Source organism: Pelmatolapia mariae, linkage group LG22 (assembly GCF_036321145.2).
Source record: "Pelmatolapia mariae isolate MD_Pm_ZW linkage group LG22, Pm_UMD_F_2, whole genome shotgun sequence".
Lineage (NCBI taxonomy): Eukaryota > Metazoa > Chordata > Actinopteri > Cichliformes > Cichlidae > Pelmatolapia > Pelmatolapia mariae.
Genome location: NC_086245.2, coordinates 16,882,942 through 16,909,350, shown reverse-complemented (window position 1 = coordinate 16,909,350; position 26,409 = coordinate 16,882,942). Strand labels below are relative to the sequence as shown.

The following is a 26,409-nucleotide window of genomic DNA, read 5'->3' as shown; positions in this document are numbered from 1 at the left end:
CGCACTGAATATAGGAGCAGCAGGCGCGCTTATAGTTATAAAAAGGTGTTCAATAGAAAATGAAATGCGCCCTTGGCAGAAGAGTTACGGCGAAGAGCGTCAAAGCTGCCTTTATGAAGGCAAAGATCAGCGGTACTGCCCGATACTGTAAGTTTTGATATCGATCTGAAACCAAGTAAATACAGGGTCGATATTTTAACGGATAACGAGAGCCAGTGGGTCATGATTTATGAGATGAATCAATTTTCAAATTCTGAACACATTTAATTCATCACTAAATCACTGCGACTTTTATTTTCCACATTAGTTAACACAAAACATACTATTTAGCTTTTCATGGGACTTTTTTTTCGGCATCCAGGAATGTAAATGTACCTGTCTCTCTGTGCTAGAGGCTAAGAATAAAGCAAATGTGACAGTCAACACAAAAACTTTCATGCACTTTTCATAGTGTGTGTTTGTTGTATTTTTTTTCCATTTCCAAAAAAAGTAATACAAGTCTACATAATAAAATCAGAGTATCTAATCATGTCATGTTGGTATTAATCCATCCACATCTAAAGATTAGACCAAAGCCAGCTCTGGTTAACTATAAGTGACTTTTATTACTTTTTCAACATTTTCGAAACTTTATTAAAGTATTACAAACAGAACATAATAAATTAAATGCTTACATTCCACTCTACACCCTTCAATCTTTACATAAACCGAATAACTGAAGTAAATGAAGACAAAAATCATAATGATATAGCAAAAGGTGGCTTTAGGTAACTGTACATATTACAGCCAGTTCTAAAGAAACAAAACAAAATCATAAAACCCCCAAAACAAACTATTGGCCTTTTCAATGTTCAATAGTTTTTAATAAAAGCAAAATTAAAGGAATCCCACATTTTCTTCTTAAACATTACTCTTTCCTTATACAACAGCGTTCTACTACAGAGCAAACTTAAGTATAAACATGCATAGTCCAACCACATTTACATGACCAAGGGCCAAAATATTAACAGCCAAATCAGCCACCATATTTAAACCAGTGTCACGAAAAGAAAAGAAAGCAGAGCGGTTAATAAATAAAGTGAATGGTTGTGTGAACTGCAGGCTTAATTCATGAAGGGTTTCCATCTGCTTCACCTACAAACCACATTCATATGTAACAGTAACCAGCAGATTCACTGCACATGTTTAACATTAAGACAGGATGAATTCATTCATTCACAGGGTCATTATTAGCCCTTAAAAAGTAACACACACTTTAGCAGAAGAGCTGAATTAGAGCCAGAAGCCAGAAACAGAGACAAAAAAAGAAAAAAAAAATAGTAATGCTGAGTAACCACTCAGCATGCTTGATGATTTTTGGGACTAAAAACCTACAAATTCTTTTCTTCTTTTCATTTTTTTGATTAAATTCCTTTGAATTTGGTTACTAAAGCGGTCCAACAAGCATATGCAGTGTGTGGGAAATTTTACAGCTGACTTCATTTATGATAAGAAAGGAAAACATTCCTCACTTATTAAAAATACAGGGGAAAAAAGCCTTCATGTTCACATAAAAGAAGCCAAAGCTTGTGTCCCAAAACCCACAAAGCACATTTTTTGTCTTTTTCTCCCCTTCAAATATCAGGAAACAGAAAGCACTCTCACTGATAGCTGAAAAAAGCTGCAGGGAAAATAAATTTTAAAAAAAAGAAAAAAGAAAACTTGATCCAATGGAGGAAAAATTATCATCTAAAAATAAAAAGAACAAGTGGAAATCACGTGTGTGGCTGATGCAGCGGCTCTGGTTTTAAGTACAAGCGTTACGTCTCTCGAGTCTTTTGTCTCAACCTGATGTGTTTTTCCTGAAGTGGAAAACAGCAGTTAAACCATTTATGCAATAATTCAGGGCCTGGCCTAGTCACTCAGCTCTCTTAATGCTGCCTCAAGTCAATCAGTCAAAGTGGAACAATCAAAAGAAATCAAAGTTATCCAAACTTAAACATTTAAAGAATGCTGTGCAGTGTTTAGGAATGACTTTCACCTTTTCCCCCTATTTGGAAATTACGTTTGTTTTAACGTTTCAGGGTGTTGAGGATGAAGAGCAGTGAGGGAGTGTCATGTGTGTTTACGAGGCACTAAAAGATGCTTCAGATCTGCCACTATAGACTGTGCAACCCAGGAAACCCAGAATGTCATACCTGGAGCACCTAATTTAAATAAAAGATAATGCAGACTAAAGAGAAGCTGGTCCACAAAATAGCTGAAAACATGTGCAATCCGTTCTTCGACATCCACTGGATTTTTCTAAGCTTTCAATAGTCTCTCGTCCAACTCTTCTCCAGCTGAGGAAACAAACCTGACCATCCAAAGACTCGGCCGTTTTACTACATTGCTTATGTTGAAAAATCAGGTTTCAAATATTTTAAGGCAACTTCATCATCAACATCACCTCGATTGTCTTTGGTCATGGATGAACCTCCACAGCTTTTGTTGCAGGTATTTCCAAACTAGGCTCTATGTTTTATTTACAGTGAAGGTAAAAAGTTTCGGGAAGGTGGGGGGTGGGGGTAATGCCATTGACCTCGCTCGCTGCTCCTGCTGAAGAAAAGGCTTTTCGCTGATTAAAGAGGAAATTCTTTGTGTGACTCTCAGATGTGTTACAGCCACAGCTTGGTTCTCCTTTTTCTTTTTTTGGCAGGGTGTGGATTCCCAGAACCAAACAGACATCACCCAGTAAAGGAAGCATCTTACTTCATTTAGAGGTCAGCTAACAGGCGGCCAGAACAGCAGAGGGCATCCAATGAGATTGTTTTGGTTCCCCCGAAAAATCACTGGACAGAATTTGTTGTTTACCGTGGCTTAGGGAAATCCAGATTAGAGGAGGTCAGGGTCAGGAGCGGCACTCAGAAGTTCTGTTGTCGTCTCTTCTTGGCATCCATTGCATCCAGGATGGGCTGCCTTTTGGCAGTGTAGCGCTGCCTGAGCTCCTCAATCTCCCGCTCCATCATGGGATCCAAGGCAGTCAGGCGCAACTGCAGCTCCTCAAAGTCCAGGTTCTTCAACTGAGAGGCAACACAGACAAACAACAGATGGAAAAAATGAGTCACAACACTCAGAGCTGCTTCTGTTTTGCTGCTGTAAACATTTCCACAATGAATAACACTACAACAGAGTCACGGATGACACTCACAAAGTCAAAGTCTCCGTCCTGAGGCACCTTCCAGTTGTCAGGGAAGACGTTTTTGGATTGGATATGGTAGCCTTGCTGCTCCTGTGCCTGGTTGTGGTTGTAGCTCTCCTGCTGCTGGGCCGCCTTGTTGTCCTGCTTGTCGAAGTAATCCATGAAGGAAGGACGAATCGGCTGCTGGGGGGTGGCATGTCCTGTGGAGGAGGAAAATGGTTTAAACTCGAAGGAAACAAAATAAACTTTCTGGACAGAATATTTTGGAGACAGTCTCATTCAGGCAGACATCATATCCGCTCACTTCTCATCGATCCCTGGTCTTCCTCCTCGTCTTCATCGTCACTGTTGATGACCATAGTGCCCAGGTCTGACTCAAGCATAGTGCTGCCGTGCTCAATCATTGTCTGCGCCCCGTCGCTCATAGTGCTGGTGGCGCGCATGGTTCCGGCGCCCTCTGAGCCCGACTTAACCATAGTGTGAGAATCCACCTCTGTCTCTTCCTCCTGGATGGAATAAAGAACAGAGTTAAGACATGCAGCATTACATCTGAGGTTTCTGTGAATAAATCAGCACACGCACTGAGTTGTCATCCTCCTCTTCCAGCTCTCTCTGCTGCTCCTGCTGCCTCTTGGCTTTCATCTCCATGGCTTCAGTTATCAGGTCTCTCAGGATCGTAACTGGCTTGGCCTGGCTGATGAATGGATGCTGGAGATTCACAAGACCAAAAAGATAAAAGTTATATGAACTATATTTTACATGCAAATGTATTTCCATACGAGTATATCTACCCAGCATCATGTGTTACACCTTCCTATGTTTATAATGTGCCTGAGACGGCATTAAATTTTCCATATTTACAACTCTGCGGGGTATCTGGGGAAGACTATTTGCTCTCTATTTTATATGTTTGCTTTAATTTTGTATCAGTTATTTGAACAGGGAAGGACGCTAAGTTGCTCTTAGTGTCCTTCCCTGTTCAAATAACATAATAATAGTAGTAATCCATGTATGTGGTGGCGAGGTCATCTTCTTACCTGTAGCAGCTGTGTGGCCGTCGCTCTCTGCTCCGGGTTCTTCACTAAACACTTCTTGACAAAGTCTGTAAACTCGTCTGACCAGAGCTCCGGCTTCCTGAATGTTGGAGGAGGGTTGGTCGGGATCATAAAGATTGCCTGCAGGAACACGATAACAGGATTAGGGTGGATTAAAAAAAGAGGATAAATGTTTTTCACAACACATTTAAAACAAGAACAAATGTTTCCACTCACTCTCATTGGATGAATGTCTGCATAAGGAGGTTTACCCTCTGCCATCTCTATGGATGTGATGCCCAGGGACCAGATGTCAGCTACACAGTTGTAGCCGATCTCCTGAATTACCTCGGGTGCCATCCAGAATGGAGTACCAATCACAGTGTTTCTCTTTGCCATGGTGTCCTACAGAGTGGGAATATATATTACCCCAGACTTTTAGAGCATGACAGGACCAAGCGAGAACTCCTCAGAAGCAAATTACAAACAGTATCATGCTGGCAGACATTACTTCATCTTATCACTACTGACATATGCTGCAATTTTACCGTCAGCTGTCCAGCAACTCCAAAGTCTGCCAGTTTGGCGTGTCCCTCTGTGTTAAGAAGGATGTTTCCTGCTTTGATGTCCCGATGGATCTTCCTCATGAAGTGAAGATACTCGAGTCCCTTCAGCGTCGACTTAAGGATGGTTGCGATCTCATCTTCTGTCAGCTGAGAGATTGAAGAGTAAAAAACAAACATGAAAAAACAGACCATTAACTGCTGCACTTGTCTGTAGTTTTTTTTAATAATCATTAGTTTGCTGAGTTCAGTTAAAGACAAGTTCAACCTGGAGATCTTTTCACTTTTAAGTCGCAATAAATACTGCATTTTGAATTGAAACTTTATCAAAAATATTTTCTTTCTGACACAAAAACTAGTGAATTAAAGCCACCATTGCAGTCGTTACCGACAACAGGTCAAAGGCACTTTTAAATAAAGTTTTAGTGCAGTTGCACACGTCGCTGTGGCTCAGCGTAGACACCCACCGTCTTGTTGCGCAGTCTGATGATGTCAGAGACAGAGCCAGCGCCGCAGTACTCCATCACAATCCACAGGTCTGTGTTCTTGAAGTAGCTGCCATAGTATTTCACCACATAGGGGCTGGGGAGGAAACGCAACATGGAGTGGTTATCAAAGGAGAAGATACAGAGCAGAAGTGAGAAAAGAATCTCATGGATCCAGACACGAGAGCTACATAGGCTATGACGATGATGTCATACTTCCTCCATTATTATCTCTGTAAAATGTCTTTTGAGGCTTTTCCTGGCTCAAAATGGACCTTTGAGAGGAGGCTGACTAAGCGCAAGTGGTCTGCGTACAGTTAACACTAACAGGCTCTTATCTAATTAAACAGAACAACTGTGCAATTGCCTGTTATTTAGTGTTATTTAGGGCAGATGATAAGCAAAAATGTATTCTGAATCTACAAATAAACAATGATTTCCTCTCAAACCTGTTTGCTGGATGCCACATTTTTCATATTGAGGAAAAACCTTGCTTTTTTTTTTAATTTTTTGCAAAAATGGGCGTATGGTATGAGACATACTGCTGTCCCACCTGTCACACTGCTGCATGATGGAGATCTCTTTGATGATTTCCTGCAGATCTGACTCCACAGGCACCTGCTTGATTGCCACCACCTGGCCGGACTCCTTATGGATGGCTTTAAACACGCTGCCATAGGAACTAAAAACACACACAAAGCTTAAAGTCACATGTACGGCTGCAGTGCTTTATTACAACTGACAGCACTTAAAAAAAGATTTATTACGCAATGGTCAGCTGTAAAAATGGAAGTTAAGACTTCTTACCCTTCACCGAGTTTCTCGAGAACATCAAACACTTCCTCTGGCTGTTTCGTCAAACTATCTTCACTCAGCTTTTTCAGCTTACTGTAAAAAGTGAATAAGACAGCAATATAAAAGTGAAAGCAATGATAAGTGGAAAAGGCAAAATTAAACATTACAAAACAGGAGACACGGCATCGTTTCAGCATCTGTAAATAAATGAACGGCTGTGAGTGATTTTTAGTCTGGACATAAATGTCAAACACACTGAGACTGCAACCTGTTATAATTTCTGTTTGTTGTCATTTAAAGATATTTTAGGCTTGTGTATTGGTGCTTTCAAACACCACAATATGAGGTAATACTTCTTCACAGATAAAAAAAATCAGCATCGCAGCCAAACAACAGGAATAAGTCATTATTTTACTCAGAGCAGAAATGTCATTTTAGCCAGTTATGTTCAAAGTGATCGACAAAAAATGTTATTGTGAAAGTGAAAACACAACCCAGCATGCACTGTTCACTTTCTGTTCATTTTCTGACTTGATCAAAAATATTATCACGTGCAATACGAGACTAAAAGAGGTTGTTTCTCCCTGAGCAACACTTAGTGACGCAAGCTTCAATAAGGTTCCTCAGTCTGGCTCTAGTGAATAAATCAAACACAATGAATCAAATGATTCAATCATTTAAAAATGATCCTACATGAGTTCTGACTAAGACAACAAACAGATTGTGTGTTTTTTTCCTTTATAAGGGTATTTCTATACTACCTCTTAGAAAAGCTTGCGCTATATGAAGCTGGAAAGGCCCTCACATCCTGCTGTTCCTGTTAATTTCCACTAAGCAGAACAGAAACGTTCAAGTATTGTGTCCTCAAAGTCTTTCAGAGAAGCCTTTTACTGAATGTGAGAAGAGCTGAAAATATTGCTGTTTTTCCTTGAATCCAAAATAAAAAAAAAACTTATTCAGTCTGAATTTCACATAGTGCTTTATAATTGAATGGTTTTGGTAATTTACTTCAATACCTATTATTATATTTATTATAATGATGATGATGACGATTATTATTATTATCATCATGATCACTTATTTTGGTCAAATATTTATTTTTGTAGACTCATTCTTTAATTTCATTGTATATTTATTAATGTTATAGTAAACTTTTAAGCAATTTTTACTTTATATTTTTATTGTCTTTATATTACGCACACTTAATTTTATTTTTGTCAATGATTTCCAAAGCAGTTCTAATTTCTTTTGATTTTGTTATTATTCATTTTAAAAAATATTTTATTATTCTATTATAATCATGTTATTTAAGGTAAAATGTTTTTATTGCTAGTTAGTATCTCTGATTATGTTAACTACGCACACACATAGCTTAAATAGGAAATCTTTCCTACCAAACTCAGTCAACCTAAATGTTTAATAATATTACTTTATTAATAATAATAATAATAATAATTCATCATCCTTTATAGTGGTGTAACAAAAGGGTTGCTCATATATGGAATAAATAAATATTTCTCATCTGCACATCTGAACATGTGTGATCTCATAATTTAAAAATAGTACAGCAATCATACAAAGACTTCAGATCTGTCGCCTTGTGGTTAAAAAGCTATTCAGTAAAATTAACTTGCGTTGTCTTTTTTTGAGCCTGTGAACTCATGAACCACCACAGCACAGAAACCAACTAAGTAATCAGTAACGTGTAATACTGGTTTGTCTTCAGGAGTCGTGCCAAAAAAATACCGTGTCCGGTATTTAAACAGTTCTAAATGATGGCCTGTGATCTATCAAACATACCTATCTCTTATAAATGATTTCAAGTCACTTTGAGCAAGCAGTAGAAGCTGCAATCAGTATTTGGCAAAGTGACTTTTATATATCTTTTATTTATTTGGATAAAAAGTCTTATTGACATTAAAAATGTCTTTTTCCAATAGAGATCGCGCAAAGAGGCAAGCCAAAACATGGAGGACCTTTAACTTTTACAAGGACATTTTAAGTGGCCAAGAAAGTCACTAACAATAACGCAGACTCATAAAGAGAGATCACGTCTTTATTATATATATGTCTAACCCCTTCATAAAGCCTAATAACTAAAGCCTGTTTACAAATACAGGCAACAATATTAGACATAAAAATACACAGTAATTCAATTTTTGCAGGACACTCGGGAAGCTAGAGGCTGATTCAGTTAACATGCGATTGAATGATATTAAGTGCAAATCTAACCACTGAACAAAACACTCTTACAGACACTTGGGAACACAAAACGACCACATCATTAGCCAAATCTATTAGAAACTCAATTGAGGGCTCAGGAAAGAGCGTCTCTGTGTGAGGAACGATCTGTACATCCGTGAACAGAACTGAAAGTTTGAGAGAAGACTGGCAACGCTAAGTTAGCTTAGCATCAGCTAGCTCGGCGACATCCACCGCATACGTTAGCTGTTCGGCTAGCTCGTTAATAATAGCATTTTTAGCGTAGTCAAAATAACACAAACCTTTTGGGCGCAGACGTCTCCATGATGTACGACTTCAAAACTAAAAAGAAAACAGACTAATAGGGACTCGTGGCACTTTGGGACCAGCAGTCAGGGCGAGAACATTGTCGACTGAGTCGTTGTTGTCAAAAACTAAAGCAGCGCCAGCTGAGGGCTCGTCAGATGACGGTGTTACGGCCTCACCGCAGCGCCCCCTGCTGGAGCGGAGTACAAACAAAACGGCTTAAAATACTCTCCTTAGAAACAGTGAATAATTTGCATCAATTAAACAACTGAGACTTGTGAATAAAATGTTACTGACAATAGAGCTGTCCACAAAAATACAACTATGCTTTCTCTGGTCTCATTCAAAGACATCGTCCGACCAATCACAAGCGACTTTGCTGTGAGGTGAACGGCTGTTCTACGCATGTGTAGGCAGGAGCCTTGTGGAGTATGAAAAGAGAGGTAAACAGCTAACAGCTATCGTGTTTAAACGGTGAGAAACCTTGTTGTTAGCTTTCCATCCTGTGTACTTCATATCTTTTAGGTTTATGCAGCGTTTTTAGATACTTTAAAGATATTTGTTGTTTGCTCTAAATACCGGTTGGGTTGTTTTAGTCTGTTTCGGGCAGTGCCATGCTGTTTCTGTTAGCATGTTGTTAACAGTTATCTCTCTGTCTCTATTTTTTTGTTAAGAATCAGAAATGGATACGCAGAAAGATCTACAGCCGCCCAAGCAGCAGCCTATGATCTACATATGTGGAGGTATATTACAACTTTTACTTTAATAATACAGCCGCTGGTAATGCAAACAGTACGATTTTACCTGCTCTAATGCAAACCTTTCATTACTGCCATCACGGCTGCTTCTCCTCTGGATGTTTTTCTTACATTACACCGCAGAGGACTTACATATTGTTCATATTGTGTTCCTTCATAGTAACAATTCTCTCATAATAAGTTAACAAATAATAAACTACAGCTCAATTTAGAGTGTATAACTAGCCTCTCCGACATTAATAAATTAAGGATTAATCCGTAGTTAATGCTTCAGAGATCGCTGAGAGTGTAGTTTGTCACGTATTACAACACTAGTTTTTAGAGAAAACCATCTATCACACTATATCATCTCCTGTTTTACCTAACACATGAAAATGTACATTACAGAAAAATCGCATAACTACCATCTATAATTATAAATATGAGTTCAGTATTAGTACTAATTAACACTTGGAGCACAAAACGTGCCTATTGTAAACCGGTCTGTGCATTCAAAGCTGTGATACCTGGCATGTGTGGGATTTCCATTCACTGAAATTACATCTCAGGTGCCTTTATACCTCATGACCCCTACCGCTTTTCTAATCTCTGTTTTAATCATAGTTAGCTTGGAATAAGTTGATTGTATTGTTCTGTATGTATGTATGATTTTTTTTTTTTTTTTTACCTTGTGGGTATTTGTGCTTCCAAGTGCAAAACACAAGTACTAACTGAGAGTTACACGATGTTCTTGTGTTTGAATAGTGTTTTTACTACTTAATCCACCTTGGTGGAGATCTGTGGACGACATAACATACACATTAGGCTCACTAGATGTTTACAGTGGAAAATGTTAAACCTCCTTCACAGTCTGATACAATGTTACTATTTTGGAACCAATAACAAGTATTTCACCATGATTATGTAATGTTGGTCATCTTGCATCTGGAAAAAGAACCACCCTGATTTTAGTTCTAATACGTTTTGTGGCAAGGTGTAAAAACTCAGTAACAATCTGAATGAACTGAAATAAATACATCTTACACATTATGGACTAAAATGTTGGGCCACACCTCTTTGAATTCAGAGGCATGCGCTAAGTGCATAAAATCTACCAACACTCTGCTGACTCAGTAGCTGCAGAGGTCCAAACCTTCTCTGTCATTAACATCAGCAGAAAAACTATGTGCCGGGGGGGTTGCCCACTGCTCTGCTCTGCACTTGAACACATAACACCATGATTTCTCTCGTCACTTGCAGAATGTCACACCGAGAACGAAATCAAAGCCCGCGATCCGATCAGATGCAGAGAGTGTGGCTACAGGATCATGTACAAGAAGAGAACAAAGCGATGTATCCTTTTGACTTTGTGTGAATGAAGACAACTTGTGAAAACATTAAAAATGACAAGCTGACAGTTTATTTCAGACATGAGTCTTTTTGCTAAAGAGTGTTCAGATATTTTGATTTTGATTGATATTTTATGAATTGGTTGCTACGTTTGCTGTGGATTTCCTTGACCCTCTGATTTCAGTGGTTGTATTTGATGCCCGATGAAGAAGAGGAGAGGAGCAGTTTTGACTCTGTTTACTGTTTGTAGTGTGGGATCATGTAAATAAATAGACCTGGCTTCAGATTTGTGAACTACTCATTTTATTCTCGGTCTAAACAATACATTTGCTTGTCAAAGATGTATGAAAGTTTGTTTTGGTTTATTAAAAAATAACTATTTTAACTGGTCGTGACTGTTTTTCCAGTTTTTCTAACTGATGAGCTGATTTAATTGGTAGCATCTCCATGACGACAGGAAAATTTGTGTTTCAGCTCTTGTAGACTTTTCTATATTCATGTAGTCACGTGTAATTGGTCTGTTGCTATGAGATGTTTGCAGCTTTTCGACCTCTGAAATGGAGTCTGCCTTTCAGAATAATAAAATGCAGCAGGGGGAAGTAACCTGATTTTGTGTAATGCAAACTGGTTTGGGGCCTTTTTCATAGTAATAAAGATTAAATGAGACTGCGATGTTTTCTTCCCCTCACCCCCAAAGGTTTTTTTAATGACTTTGACTATGGGATGGTTGTTGGTACCAGACAGGCTGATCTACCAGGATTTTCCCACAGCCATCTCCCAAAAAGAGAAATTATCCAGTGAGCGGCAGTTCTCTAGGTAAAATTGCATCATTGACGCCAGAGAGGATTGGACAGAGTGTTTTGAGACGATTAAAAAAAAGAAAAAGGGCAACAGTAACTCAAATGACAACTGCTTACAGCGTGGTATTCGGAAGAGCGTATCTGAATGCACAACGTAAAACCCTGAAGTAGACGGGCTACAGCTACAGAAGACCGCATTGGGTCCCTCAGTTTCCTGTCCACAAAGAACAGGAAACATACTGGCTCACCAAAATTGCACAATAGAAGAAGAATTAAGAGTTAAGGCAACTCTGATTGCAAAAGGGGGACCAACCCAGTACAAGCAAAGTGTACTTAAGAGTCCATTGAGTGTATTTTTGATCTAAAACAGCACTATGATAGCTTTAACTTCTTTAAATTACACCATCTCCCCAAGTTTAGCTTTTAAGTTGATTTAAATCTAAATCTATTTTTTTTTGTTCATTTAGTCCCTTAATATCTGCATGGCAACTTTTTAGTTTGGCTTACCACAAAGATTTCAAACTGTTGCACTCTCTCTACTCAAAGGTGCAAAAATCCTCATACCAGCACGTCTGCATCTCACTGGTTTAATTTGTACAAATGTTGAAAATCTGTGACAGATTCTTCTGACTTACTGGCTGCTGGGCACCTGGAGGAAACTCCAGCAGTGTCTTTGTTTTTTGTACACATTACACAAATAAGACACGACAAATAACAGATAATAATAAAAAACTAAAATTATGTGTTTCATTAAGATGAGATACCAAATGAAATAGCAAACAAGGCCTTCTGTCAGGGCTCTGTGTGCGGGCAGGCGGAGATGAGGATCCAAATGCAGGACTCGAAGACAGAATGCAACTCAAAACCACAGCTTTATTGCTGGCATGAAAACAAAACATGAAGTGAACACGGAATGCAGAGACCAAAAACACACAGGCATAATCTGAGGGTACGACGTGACACTGAGCACAGGAAAACACAGGGCTAATATACACAGGGTGGTAATCAGGGAATGGGCAACAGAAGGGAGACACAGCTGGGAGAAATGGGAATAACGAGACAGGAGGAGAAAAGCTGGACACACTGACATAAGACACAATCCTTCAAAATAAAACAGGAAACAATACACACTAAACTAAGACACGGACTGGACAGAGAGAGACAGACTAGACACCGAACTAAACCTGCAATAAACATGAGAACACAAAACCTAAGAACTAACCCCTAAACAAGAATAACTAAAACAGAGATTAATAATAATATTAATACTCATCATCATCATCATCATCATCATCATCATCATCACAAGAGAATAAGAAAACAATCCATAATGCAAAAACACACCAAAACATAACAACTCAAAATACTGGGTCAAACTGACCCAGAACCGTGACACCTTCACTGGGATCATTACTTGCACTTGGGTTTAGCAGCTATTTCATTTCGAACTTCCATCTTTAAAAGATTCTAATAAAACATTTGTGTGAACCTGTGATTTGATGCGATTACATGCCAAAATGTTGACCAATAGAAAATAAGCCTAATTTAATTTCCCGGTGCTGGACAGAGAGCTGCTTCCAGCTAAGATGCTGCTGAGTTATGAACAACGTGTTCTCATCAACAAAGTAATTACTTTGCTGAACTACCCTTTAGGTGACAAACAGGACTGGATTCAATGATTGTTTTCATTACTGGACTGGATTTTCCATCAACAAAATGTAATTTTACATGATTAATATTCTGTTTGTTTGCTGTTGATCAGATTTGCAGCTCACTCCAATTATCCTAAGAGTAATTAAACATTTATATCTTTCCACTGTGTCAAAATGTTGCCTGTCAGTTACTTCTTCTCCAGTAATACAGCGTAAATCATGTATAATCGAAATTATAATGTTTTTTTTTCTTAAAATTTGATGAATTAAAGCATCAGTGTCTCGCATGTGTGTGTCTGGTCCAGGTTTCCTCTGCTCTGAAGTCTAAACTGAGGCTCTCCCTTCAGAGCTGTCCTACTGCAGCACTGCATCGCTGTGGCACTCCCCCCTCCCCCTCGCTGACATCACATCTGACGCCTCATGTCGGGGGTGTGTCCAGCAGAAATCCCCATCCAGGCTCAGATGTAGCTGCGGCTCTGAGAGAGGGAGAGGCAGAGTTTGAGCACACTGCAGAGGGAGTGCAGCTATGGGGAACGCGCAGGAGAAACCTCCGGGCGGCGGAGGAGGGGCAGCGAGCGCGGATCAGGCCACAGCAGGGAGTGGGACGAGGAGCCGGGGTGGAAGCAGCGGGGGAAAGCCTCACATGCCTCCAGAGAAGGGGGCGGTCAATGGCACTCAGAGAGAAAACAGCCCTGCTGGTGGGCAAGAGAAGAAGAAGGACAGCCCTGCAGTGGACACAAGTTACCTGGATGCTCCCGCCGGGGCCCTGCCTCCTCACCTGGCCCGGCTCAAGAATGAAGGGAACCATCTCTTCAAACACGGACAGTTTGGAGACGCCTTGGAGAAGTACACCCAGGCCATTGAGGGATGTGCTGAAGCAGGTGGGGGGTGACATGAGCGGTTTCTTTTCTCTTACACAGCATGTGATCCTGGGATAAACAAATCTAATTATAGCAACGATGCTATAGCATAGTTAGAGGAGCTTTATCTAACTGCTAATTTCTTGATTCATTGATTAAACTATGTATAGTTTTAGAAAATAACAGTAATTTTGCTATCAGAAAGTTATTTCTTGTTTATTTTCATCCTTGGATTCCTTGGAGTAGCTTTTCCAGCTCTGTGACTCAGTCTAGAGTCGCCAAAAACAGCAGATGGGTCTCACAGAGCCTGACAGACACCCTCTCGTAGCATCTGTGACTTAGCCCTGGTAAGGGTATCACGTACAAGTTGACTCAGTGTCACCTGGTTCCACAATCCAACGTATCCCCTGTCACTTTTGAATGCATTATACCACTGTTTCTCCAGTCAGCCTGTAGGATGACTTCAGGTCACTTCACTTTTTAGCATGAAGTAGAGACACAAGGCGTCTCTGCACTGGTGATTTGTGATTGCAGTGGAGTGTTGGCACAAGACAAGTTGCTGTCGATGGAAGTTGTGTGCTGATGCATGGGGCTTTTATGTGAGGCTCAATGCCACGCTGCACAGAGAGCACTCAGCTGACTTTTACTCTTGTAGCTGGCAAGTGTGATGGCTTTTTCTGCACTTGCACTGTAGCCAGATTCCAAACGTTTAGACTTGATTAATCATAGACTTCAATCAGAAAGCTGGTGAGAACAGTGTATGATGATGATGATGCGCTGTGGGTTGTGGAAGCTGTACATAAGACTGATGCTCTCCCAGCGGTTATGAAACTGCACTAGAGTGGAAAGGACAGAGGAGAAAATGACTCTACCGAGGGATCTCCTAACACAGCCTTTTATCTGTCTGCCTTTCACCCCTTCAGCGTTTCTGGACACTTGCAATTGAACTGCGTCACTTGTCTTGATTTCTCTTCTCTCTCGAGCACTTTAGATAAGATAAGATAAGATAAGATAAGATAAGATAAGATAACCTTTATTAGTCCCACACGTGGGAAATTTGTTTTGTCACAGCAGGAAGTGGACAGTGCAAAAGTTATGAAGGACAATTAGAATAAAATAAAATAAGAATAAATACAGTACACAACTGTACAGAATAGAATAAAAATAGAATACTATATACAGTAGAATAAAATAGAATAAAATATACAATAGGATAAAAATAGAATACAAATGCTATATACAACTCAGTAAAAATACAAGGCCACAAAGTCCAAAGAACTGCTGGTAATATGGATGTGTAGCATGGCCTTACACCTGGTTTTCAGATCACAAGATGACGTAAATGAATCTGGTTTTTCAGAAATGTGATTATGGTTGTCCCCTTGCAGGCATTGATAGTCCAGAGGACCTGTGTATTCTCTACTCCAACAGAGCGGCCTGTTACCTGAAGGAGGGAAACAGCACAGACTGCATACAGGACTGCAACAAGTACGTGACTAGTGTCGGTTTTATTACAGGTTATAACTTCCAGGTTTGAGAGATGAATCCACAGATCTGACATCACACCCAAAAACACTGTCAGATCACAGACTGTATTTAAAAGATGGCCATAACCACTCAAATGACACTCATTGGTTCTGGTGTCATGGTCGTAACCATCTTGTGGAGTGCTAAGTTTATGTGTGATATTATTTGAAAGATAGCTGGTTTGAAAAGGCTGTGAATGCCACAAACAATTGTTGCCACTTTAATTTTCCCAAAGTGGCAACAATTACAGCCTGATTGGAACGTCTACTCTTACCAGTACCAGCTTATAAAGAGAGAAATGCATAGATGGAGATTGGGCTAAAGAGATCAGCCAAGAAAACTTATGAATAACTTATTAAAGGGGGACTTTTTGTGCTTTTTTGTCTTATACTCACTATTTTAACAGAGTCAAAAGTGGGAGATACAGCAGGAACAAATCAGGGATAACGAGACAAGAGAATATGAATTAGATACAAAGCAAAAAAGACAAAAGACCACCAAAACGAAGCAGGAAATAAGATACCGACAAAAGCTCGAACATGTGAAGTTAACAGTGAAAGACAAGAGACAGAGACAAGACTGGGGGGACAGAGTGGGATTAACAAAAGGGAACTAATAAACCTTAAGTCATCTACAAGCAACCAAAGAACTATAGGGACAAATAAAGAAACTCATATTAAATAAACCATTAACAGAAGACCATGAAGAATACTGAACTAGAACAAAATCATTTCTCAAAACTAGAGGACGTCATGAACCTGCAAAACTCAAAAGCTCCCGGTAAAAGACCCGGGGATCGTGACATTACCCAGTTGGGGACATGGGCTGTGTTTTATTTAAATTCAATATTATTTACATGAAAACTGAATGACAAGCTGCTTTTCCACACCCTGATTGTAACTGTTTTCTCTGTAACTGTGGAACACAGCATGCAGATCATCGATAGTGATGCAGTTTTGGATCCAGCAGCTTTCTGCTTTTTGTTTCTTTGCTCTAAAGGCTGCGACAGCCTGTCGGTCAAATATTCATTCACATGTTCAGATCCCTCGGTCTCCGCCTCTCCTCTCTGATCCTCTTAGGGCTTTGGAGCTGCAGCCCTATTCCTTGAAGCCTCTGTTGCGTCGAGCCATGGCCTATGAGTCACTGGAGCGCTACAGAAAGGCCTACGTGGATTATAAGACCGTCCTGCAGTTAGACACAGGGATACAGGCGGCTCACGACAGCATCCACAGGTCAGCTGAACACAAAAATCCAAACACAGGAAACTTCAGCCGCTTCATGTGCTGGTGCATGTTTAGACAGATTTTACGTCACACCAAGTCGTCTCAGTCATTTCAGTTTCCCTTTGGGTCTTGCTAATGCAAAACATTTTGCGATACTAGTTTCAGTCTCTTTGTCCTCTGACAGGCTCACAAAGATGCTGATTGAGCAGGATGGGCCCGAGTGGAGACAGAAGCTTCCAGAGATTCCCGTCGTCCCCCTGTCTGTGCAGTTGCAGCACCGAGAGAAACCAATCAGCATCGAGCAGGCCCAGGCCCGGGCCGCCAGAGCAGCCCAGGAGGAAGGTGAGGAACAACAATTCCTGTGGGATTAAGTGGTTAAATGTGATGAGCACATCTGATGCAAACAAAGAAGCCTTTTAAAGAAATCCAGATTTTCTTGACTAAAGACAGTTCTTTGGGTGATTGCATTCACGCAGCATTTTTAAAAGAAACAGTTAAATAATTGAACCATAAAGCAGCAGCAGAAGTCAGTGAGCAGAATCGGCGTGCAAATGCTGAGTAGTGGTGAAGGTGCTCCTGCTGAGAGACTCTGTGTGTGTGTGTTTGTCTGGGTGTACTATCAATAATGCAAAGTAAAGACGATCCACACAGACTATAGTGCTGCTGTAATGGAACAATCCAGGTCAAGTTTCCTCTGCGCTCAAACTGCTCACAAGAACCAGGAGACTCCAAATGTGCCATAAATGCAAATATATGTAAATAGTTTTGGAGCAGTATAAGGCTGTAAAACTCACAACAACAGTAACAGATAAATCTGTTTACTTGTACTTGTCTAATGACAATCTCCAAACACACGATCTAACACATACAAAGCTGAATGAATATGAAGCCAGAAACAGAAGCAGACAGGAAGTGATCGAAGTTGTAAGTGTTAAAAGCAACATGTGTGCTGCTTAAATTTGTCACAGCGAATACGCAGCACTGTTAATCACTACCTCCTACAGTAATGCATTTTGTTCCATCTTACTGAGGACGAATGACGCCATGTCAACAATAAGAAATGTAAAAAAAAGTTGCAGTTCAAAGCGATCAGAGAGACAGCATCATAAGTTATTATAAACTGTGGTAGAAATAAGTTGTGGCCAGAAGTTCTCATCCTCTCATCGTGAGCAAGAATGTGCTGGTAACTTTAAGGCTTTGATCCAAACAAGGTCAGCAGTATATATACATCCCCATTCAGTGTTGGGAAGGTTACTTTTAAAATGTATTCCATTACAGAATACTGAATACATGCCCCAAAATGTATTCTGTAACGTATTCCGTTACGTTATTCAATGAGGGTAACGTATTCTGAATACTTTGGATTACTTAATATATTATCATGCTGTTTACAACTACGTGAATGTACTATTGCTGTGATTTATTACTGTTACTGAAGGTCCGCGGCTCCGAACCATAGTAAAGGGACATCTGGCTAATACGGTGGGTTCCGTGTCGGGCTCGTAGTCGAAAAATAGCTTTACTTTGTTGTTTGGGTCAACTTTGCTTGCCAGAGACAGAGAGAGGCGTTGAAAGGCTGCTCCAACGGAACTTATTTTTTCCGGAGGAAAACACGAACACAGTGTACAGTTGAGTCTTAATAGCTTACTTACAAATGGGCTCCTCAGGCACTCTTCTTGGCTGCAGTGGTTATTATTATACTTACATGCTTCCAGCTCCCGTTTTTGCTCCGTGACAGCTCGGACTTTTCCTTTCTCTCCCTCCCTCGCTCACAGACACATAACGTGTGTGGTAGTCCATTCTCGCTGCAGCACGGACTACACTGCCCATGAGGCTACATTCTTTAGGGCCATGCCTGTAGCATTCTGCCTTTTAGCTTAGCACAACAACAACAACAACAACAACAACAACAACAACAACAAAAAAGCGCTCTCTCACCCAGGAAACACGCAGCGAGAGAGAGCGCGTCACCCAGTAACCATGGCAACCGTAACGCTGCCGCCTGGAACAACAGAGCGTAGCTGTCAAACAAACCCAAACAGTCCTGACCCGCGACAATATGAAACAGGAAAGTACCGCCGTGTAATCCATTTATTTCAACAAAGTAACTGTATTCTGAATACCACCTTTTTAAACGGTAACTGTAACGGAATACAGTTACTCATATTTTGTATTCTAAATACGTAACGGTGGTACATGTATTCCGTTACTCCCCAACACTGTCCCCATTTATGTGGTTACACGTCCTTTAGCAAGTTGCACCTTGACAAGATGTCTTTGGTAGCCATCAGCAAGCCGTTTCAGAAGCTTAATGTTAGCCTGCTTTATCCATTCATAATGGGAACGGGATCATTGTCCTGTTGGAACACGCAACTGTGTTCAGGTTTCAAACATCCAACTGTTGTGGTGAAGTTGAAGAATTTGGAGGTAGTCCTCCTTCTTCATTTTTCCATCCACTTTGTGCAGTGTAACAATACCACTGGCAGCAAAACAGCCTCATAGCACGATGCTACCACCACCATGCTTGACAGCTAGTGCAGTCTTCTTAGGTTTGAAAGCCTCACCTTTACTCCTCCAAACATACTTCTTACCATTGAGGCCAAATAGTTTAATATTTGTCTCATCTGACCATTAAACTTTTCTCCAGAAGGAGTTTGGCTTGTGCATATGGGCAGCTGCAAATTTGAAGGTGTCGATTTTGGAGCAGAGGCTTCTTCTGTGGTCAGCACCATCTCAGTGTATGGTGTAAAACTGACTTCACTGTGGACAGTGATGCTGGTGTCCCAGTAGCTTCCAGTTCATGGCTTGAGCCTTGTTGGTTCCTGAACATTCAAATCAATTTCCTCCCATATGAGGGTGACAGTTTGGGTCTTCTTCCGGACATTAGCAAAGTTGTGACACATCTGAATAACTTGTACGTATGTAAAATTGGACTGATGATCTTAGAATCTGCAGTTGTTTGTTTGTGTACATCTACAATTCTCTAATACAACAAGTCAATTTGAGTGTCTCGAATGTTCAATTAATTCATTCCTAAAATCACGTTTGAGTTGTTGCTACGTCTTCATGTTGATTTCCCAAAAACAGGAAATAAAACTGAAAACACGCAACACAAAACAACACCGAACTGTGCTCCTTAATAAAAGAGTTAAAATGAATTAAAATTCTGACAATTATAATTTTATCTGTTAAAACAATTAGACTTAATGAAGCCTCAAGTTCGTTAATATGCCTTTAATTGCCACAACACACGTTAAACGAGCATTGCATTTATTAGTTGAGCTAGCGTTAGTGGCGATGATTAAAGCTATTGCTCTCCCGGCATTTGCAAACACAGCTGTGTTATCCGCCAGAGGAAATTACATATCTATTGATGCTTGGATTGAAAAGAATTAAACACAACCTCTACAGCAAGCTAGCATCAAAATAACCCTGTAATCAAAGTTTGCACAAGCTTGTGTTATTATTCCCCCACAGCCCCGAAACCTCCTAACCTGCCGCTACTCTTCAGCGCCGGTGCCAGCGTGTCTGTTTTGACTGTGTTATTGGTAATGTTATTAGATTGTATCTGTTAAATTATCTCCTCACAGCTTGACTCCTAGCTTGTATCAGCTTCAGAGGTGATTGATCTCAAATACTCATGCTCCACATATCAATTTAGTTTCCCAGCAACAGAGCAGCTCTGATACAGAGAGTCAGACTGAGTGGTTTGTGGCATCGACGGACGTCTCAGCTAAAGAAAAAAATAAGCTTTCAGCACCGAGCTGCTTCGGAAAGCATGCAGGCCTTTTCACTTTGTGCTTTGGTTCAATTGTAAATGGATGAAACTGGAATTTTCTTGGTAGAGAAAAAATGAAAAAGAGTTTCAAAACCCGGTTCAGGCTTTTTAATTCAGTAGTTTTAAAGTGCTTTGGGCCCGAATGCTTTCTAAAGTAACTCTGTCTAAACACTTTATTAGTTATACTTTGTTATTACTGGGTTTCTGCCTCCTGAACTGTTGATATAAGGTAGGATTGATTCAATGCTTTCGTGTATTTTTGCCAAATTCTGACCCTGACATGTGAATGTTGCAGCAATAATTGTTGCTCATCAGACCAGACAGCATTTCTCCAGTCTGTCGTCCAATTTAGGTGAGCCAGTATGAACTGTAGCTTCAGTTTCCTGTTTTTAGCTGACAGGAGGTGTGCTCCTCTGTTTCTGAGGCCCGTCTGCTTCAGGTTCCTCATTTGTTGTGCATTTAGAGATGCTCGTCTGCATGACTTGGTTGAGACAAGTGGTTATCTGAGTTACTGTTCCCTTCCTTTTAGCCTGAAGCATTTGGCCATTCTCCTCTGACCTCTGACATCAACAGGCATTTTCTCCAGAGAACTTTGGCTCAGTAGATGTTTTCTCTGTTTTCTTTGACCATTGTCCAAAAACTCTAGAGATGGGGGGAAATCCCAGCTGGCCAACAGTTTCAGAAATACTCAGACAGAAAATCACTCACATCACCTTTGTTCTCTGTATTGAATCTTAGTTTGAACTTCAGCAGGCCTTCTTGACCACACCTAAATACCTAAATGCACTGAGTTGCTGCCATGTGATTGGCTGATTAGATATTTTTGTTAAAGAGAAGTTGAACAGGTGTACCTAATCCAGAGGCTAGTGAGTGTATATTACTTTTAATGCCTGCTGAGCTCGGTTTTTCGAGAGTTGGCATTAGTAGCTGTGTCATTTGATTAATGCGAATATTATCTCTTTGTGTACCTGTGAGTCTGTGGATATGTTTAAGTACCGCTGCGTGTGTCTTTCCCACAACTCATTAGCCGCATTGGCTTTTTCAGCACAGCCGATCGCTAACTAAGGAGGAGTTGACTCATCTCTGCTGGTCCACTGAGACTGCTGCCGACAGACTGGATTTATTAAGGCCTGAAACGGTGTGAAGAAATTGTAGCAGAGGCTTGTTGAAAGACAAACCATTCAGTACAGTCTGCCCCAGATCTGTCTAACCAATCAATAACTTGCACTGAAGAAAATGAACTCTTTATGAAGTCATCTTTTTCAGTTGGAAAAAAAACCATTTTTCTGCCAACAGCCAGAAGAAAAGAAGCCCACTTCACTTTGCTTAAACAGGAAGGCAACAGTCTGGTCAAGAAAGGCCACTTCCAGGAGGCCCTGGAGAAGTACAGTGACTGTCTCACCATAAAACCTGACGAATGTGCGCTCCACACAAACAGGTACGAAAAAACAACCCAAACAGATGCTAGAATTGACTGGTCTTTGCAACAAGAGCGCCTGAATTACTTTATAAAAGAAACACTGTTTGAAAGGTGGGTAGTTTGATCGCCACCCCCCAAAGTAACAGAATAACTGCCTACATCAAGTAAGAAGCTTCAGCTCAAATATTGTGTAAAAATCCGCTGAAATAATGCCAGTTTCTCTACTCTTGCAGCAAAGGCTTAAATGAATGTCGTTCTTCACCTTCACATTCCCCCAGTTGCTCGTCAGTGTCACAAGTTTTCAATGAAATTGCATGTTTTGATCTTACTTTGTCAGCAAAAATGGCCTCTCGCGGTAGGGAGCGATGCAGAGCTCAGAGCTAATTCTCCATTTACAAGTAGACAGGGGGAACAGTAGAGGGCACCATATGACTACCTGGCATGTCAAATCTGATGCACTGCCCGTTGTTGCTCTGGATAAAGCCCCATGAAGGTGTATCAGTATATTTGAAACGAATTTCAGATGAAATATTGTGTTGCAAACATGAAAGCCTAAACTGCTGGACACATGTGGATTCCCTGTAAATATTACATCCTGCAAAAATTTCTATATTAACAAGATATTGTGCGAAGTGTTGGGGAAAATGCATCTGTCCCTACTCTTCTACAGTGCATATTTTGAAGATAAAGATTTTTCATTTGTATTTGAAACAGTGTGGAGTAATCTAAACATGCGTAGCCTGATCCTCATACTGCTCATCACTGACAGAGACCGTCTGACAAACCCTTTACTTCTCCTCCAGAGCCATCTGTCTCCTGAAACTGAATCGGTTCGAAGAGGCCCGGCGGGACTGCGATTCGGCGCTGCAGCTGGAGCCGAACAACAAGAAAGCCTTCTACAGACGAGCCCTGGCTTTTAAAGGTTTACAGGTGCCGGCACGCCCCCTCATAAACCTTTTAAATCTTCCTTGTCATTTTAAGATAATGCGTTGGATTTTTCTTCCCCCTCCCATTCCTGATTTCTCTGTATGAATGACTATCCTGTAGGACTACCTTTCAGCTAGCAGTGACCTCCAGGAAGTCCTCCGACTGGACCCCAATGTCCGGGAGGCGGAGCAGGAGCTCGAGGTGGTGACGGGCTTGCTGAGACAGAGCCTGATGGACAACACCGTGCACACACCAAGGGTAAAACAAATTTCTCACGTCGCCTTAACCCCCTGAATTACTAGATTTAATTTTCATTGTAGTTGTCATTATGCAACCCAAGGTTATAAAACTATACTGGAAGTTCAGTCCCCTTATGCAAGGAGGAGAGGTAGTGAAGGTGGGTGAGATTAAATACCTGGGGTGAACTGTCCAAAGCAAGGCTGCAGGCAGAGTGGAGCGGGTGGAGATGAGTGTCAGAGGAGGGTGTTTTGGGAGATTTAACCTTTTTAACTTGCTTTGTTATGCTTCTTTTCCTTTAAAGGTGATAGCGGCACATTTGCCTCTTTCATTTTACTTGATAATAAAAACCTTTTCTTTATTCATTTGCCTACTTGTCTCAGTTTTTCAATCTGGACATGCTTCGTTATTTTCCTCACATCCCTCGGACTGTTAGGGAACGTAACAAGGAGCAACAGCAAAAGGGAAGGTTTAGATGATTTGGAGACAGTGGCAATGGCAGGAAGTGGAGCTCGAGGTGATGATAAGCTATTCATTGTGACCACAATGAACAGGATTAGAAAGAGTAGAGTGCATCAGAGGGACAGCTCAGGTTGAGCGGGTTGGAGACAAAGTTTGAGTGGTGAGGCTGAGATGGTTTGGACATCTCCAGAGGAGGGATAGTGTATATACTGGATAAAGGATGTTGAATATGGAGCTTTCAGGCAGGGTGAAAAGAGAAAGACCACAAAGGAGGTTCAAGGATGTAGCGAAGCAGGACGTCCAGAGGGCTGGTAGGACAGAGGAGGATGCTAGAGACAGGGTGAGATGGAGGCAGGTGATCTTCTGTGGTGAACCCTGAAGGGAACAAACTAAAGAAGAAGAAGAGTGTGGAGGATGAATTTGGCTGCTGGTACGGCAGCTGATACTTGGTAAACAGGTACCGGATATATTCTGGGATGCTTTAATCACTGTAGTTGACAAGCCTCCAGGTCTGGATCCAGACATATCCCATATCTGTTTGTAACGTCTCCAATTAGTTAGGAACATGGCTTTACCACTTTATTATCTCCAGATAAGGCTTCAAGTATGTTACAAACTATTAAGACAAACAAAACCCCATAGAAAAGGCTAACCTTTGATGATTTCCTGCAGGTTTGATGTCTCCCGCTGGTTCACATGTGGAGACAGGTGTGGACACTTACCATACTGCTGCAGGACTTTTAAAGCAATCGGCTACAGCAAGTAAGCAGCGTAGAAATGCAAATGACTATTTTTGAACTCCTGGGACGAGAACCGTGGACGACCAGCTTTTCAGCTCTGCTTCATCTGCAATGTGCGAACCACACGTAACTCCTGAGTACACAAGCTTACATAACGGTAAGCTTTATTTAAAGAGGCTAATGTCAAGGTACTTGTGACCCGCTCGCACTATAAATCATTCACGTTATGATGTAATGTCCAGTTTCATGTAACAGGCTCCAGAGCACTCTTACTTGTTAAAGAGTGTTGAGAGAGGGGAAAGAGAGTGCGTATCAAGCGTGCCTTACTGAGATTTTTACCACAGTTAGGATGAAATGCGCCAAGATTAAATGTTTTATTTTGATTGCTTTTTTTTTTTTAAATCTGCTTTGAAAGGAATGGATCAGTGCAGTGCAGGCAGTGTGTGTTTGTGTGTTGCACAGCAAGATATGAAAGCTTCAGCTATTTTATTCCAAAGCATTTGTTGTTGTTTACATGTAGTGTGATAAGAGCTGCTATTAATTTAAACAACAAGCCAACAACATCACATAAACTATCATCACTATTAGTGTTGGGAAGTGCTCTAAAAGGCACTAACGTGAATTTAAGCTTCACCGGTTAGATTAGCTAAAAAAAAAGTCTGAGGTCAGCACTTTAGAGTGGACCCATGATGCTTTTCTTTATTTCCTGCCTGATAAATGCTGCTGGAATTTCATATTAAAACTGGCCACTGTTTCAAAAAATTACATCATCTTTTATAAAGTAATCATTGTGTTGTGTTTAACACTAGTGCTGAGCTGATGTCAGCTCGGAATACCCTTCCTTATATGGTCAATCAGCTCTAGCTATGCCTGAATAAGGAGGCGGAGCTAACAAGCACTGGGTTCTGTTTAAAAGCAAGTCGAAGGGCAGCCAATCAGAATTTGGGCTTATAGTGAGGGGGAGGAGGGGCCTTAAAGAAACAGAAACTAAAAAGACTTGTTTCAGACAGACGATAAAAGACCAATAAGATACATAACGATCACTTAACTGCAAATCAAATAAAGTTGAATAAAAATTTTGAGTGAGTGGGACATGAACACAATAGATCCCCTTTTAAGCGACTTTTAGTTCACATACCTCTCTGGGTTTAAATATTGCCCTGCTTAGGTTAGTGTTACAGTTTACAGAACAATGCACTGTACATCTTACTGTAGCTCAGTCATTAATGTAATTAATTACATTAATGTAATTAATGACTGTTTTGTTTTTGTGTAGGTATATAGTAGTTCAATTAAAGCTAATGTCCGCATGTCTGTGCCCTTATTGCTGCAACAAGACCCCCTGATAAGGCTCTGATTAAACACCCAAAGATATTTATCAAAAACTGTCATATTACAAGAAAATTTTTTATTACAGTGATACAAATGTACTTTATTTAAGTAAAAACATCAATAACTCGTTTGAGTTGGGAGCCTAGCCTATAAGAGAAAGCAGCAATGCTTGGAGTCTTACCCAACAAATTGAAAGCGTGTTTCCACCAATTTGGGGGGAGGGAAGAAGCTCTGAATAATAAAAAAAAAGCTTCATATATCTCATTCATTTACCTGTTATCTCATCCCCCCCCCCCCGTTTCAAGTAATTAATTGAGTTAATAAGACTTAAACCAAAATTTTGACTAATGTACCGTAAATTTTCTTTGGCAGAAAAGGCTTCCATGGAAAGTCATTTTTCAGCTTCCACCCTCAGGCTTGTCATTCGCTCACATTTCAGCCTGCGTTTGTGTGCAGGCTGAAATGTACTTTTACACACGTTTGAAAAGGACAAATTAGATGCTTACCAAGCTTTGCAAACATAATTTATCACCTCTGTCAACTCTCCACAGGAGCAGAAGCTTTTGAAATCACCCACATCCACTATGTATTTCTTTAAAATGTAGCAAACTGTGCCAGTTTATTTTGCAAGTATAAAAATATTAGGTTAGTTTTTTCCAGTCTTGTTTTCCTTTGTGTTGTAAAAATAAAAGGCTTATCTTAAAAAAAAATCTTGATGTAAAGCTTCATTCATGAATGTAAAAGCATGTACTGTATGTAAATAGACTGAATGCAAATGTAAATAAAGTGCTACAAGAATGCATTAATGTGCCTTTGTGT

General features: G+C 40.4%; 3 protein-coding genes across 3 annotated transcripts; 2 read left to right on the top strand and 1 right to left on the bottom strand.

Moving 5' to 3' along the window:
* Positions 1-2,498: 2,498 nt before the first annotated feature.
* stk3 (serine/threonine kinase 3 (STE20 homolog, yeast)) lies at positions 2,499-8,704 on the bottom strand. Its single transcript, XM_065470813.1, has 11 exons — positions 8,542-8,704; positions 6,050-6,130; positions 5,796-5,924; positions 5,225-5,339; positions 4,743-4,907; positions 4,432-4,599; positions 4,198-4,335; positions 3,743-3,868; positions 3,465-3,666; positions 3,170-3,360; positions 2,499-3,041 (listed from the first exon to the last, which is right to left on the bottom strand). The coding sequence occupies exons 1-11, from the start codon at positions 8,562-8,564 to the stop codon at positions 2,883-2,885; spliced, it is 1,497 nt and encodes a 498-aa protein (XP_065326885.1). The 5' UTR covers positions 8,565-8,704; the 3' UTR covers positions 2,499-2,882.
* Positions 8,705-8,934: 230 nt separating this feature from the next.
* polr2k (RNA polymerase II, I and III subunit K) lies at positions 8,935-11,017 on the top strand. Its single transcript, XM_065470815.1, has 4 exons — positions 8,935-9,019; positions 9,220-9,288; positions 10,543-10,635; positions 10,817-11,017. The coding sequence occupies exons 2-4, from the start codon at positions 9,228-9,230 to the stop codon at positions 10,837-10,839; spliced, it is 177 nt and encodes a 58-aa protein (XP_065326887.1). The 5' UTR covers positions 8,935-9,019; positions 9,220-9,227; the 3' UTR covers positions 10,840-11,017.
* A 2,504-nt stretch (positions 11,018-13,521) lies between these two features.
* On the top strand, positions 13,522-26,385 carry spag1a (sperm associated antigen 1a). The gene is made up of 8 exons (XM_065470812.1): positions 13,522-13,965; positions 15,333-15,432; positions 16,551-16,703; positions 16,879-17,036; positions 21,769-21,910; positions 22,696-22,822; positions 22,940-23,077; positions 24,191-26,385. The coding sequence occupies exons 1-8, from the start codon at positions 13,611-13,613 to the stop codon at positions 24,194-24,196; spliced, it is 1,179 nt and encodes a 392-aa protein (XP_065326884.1). The 5' UTR covers positions 13,522-13,610; the 3' UTR covers positions 24,197-26,385.
* The last annotated feature ends 24 nt before the right edge of the window (positions 26,386-26,409 follow it).

Coding starts and splice junctions, on each gene's coding strand:
- polr2k (XM_065470815.1), top strand. CDS start 9,228: ATGGATACGCAGAAAGATCTACAGCCGCCCAAGCAGCAGCCTATGATC. Junction 9,289..10,542: donor TATGATCTACATATGTGGAG/GTATATTACAAC, acceptor CGTCACTTGCAG/AATGTCACACCGAGAACGAA. Junction 10,636..10,816: donor CAAGAAGAGAACAAAGCGAT/GTATCCTTTTGA, acceptor CTCTGATTTCAG/TGGTTGTATTTGATGCCCGA.
- spag1a (XM_065470812.1), top strand. CDS start 13,611: ATGGGGAACGCGCAGGAGAAACCTCCGGGCGGCGGAGGAGGGGCAGCG. Junction 15,433..16,550: donor TGCATACAGGACTGCAACAA/GTACGTGACTAG, acceptor TGATCCTCTTAG/GGCTTTGGAGCTGCAGCCCT. Junction 17,037..21,768: donor CAGAGCAGCCCAGGAGGAAG/GTGAGGAACAAC, acceptor TTCTGCCAACAG/CCAGAAGAAAAGAAGCCCAC.
- stk3 (XM_065470813.1), bottom strand. CDS start 8,564: ATGGAGACGTCTGCGCCCAAAAG. Junction 5,340..5,795: donor ATCATGCAGCAGTGTGACAG/GTGGGACAGCAG, acceptor TTTCCTCCCCAG/CCCCTATGTGGTGAAATACT. Junction 4,336..4,431: donor CAGACATTCATCCAATGAGA/GTGAGTGGAAAC, acceptor GTGTTCCTGCAG/GCAATCTTTATGATCCCGAC.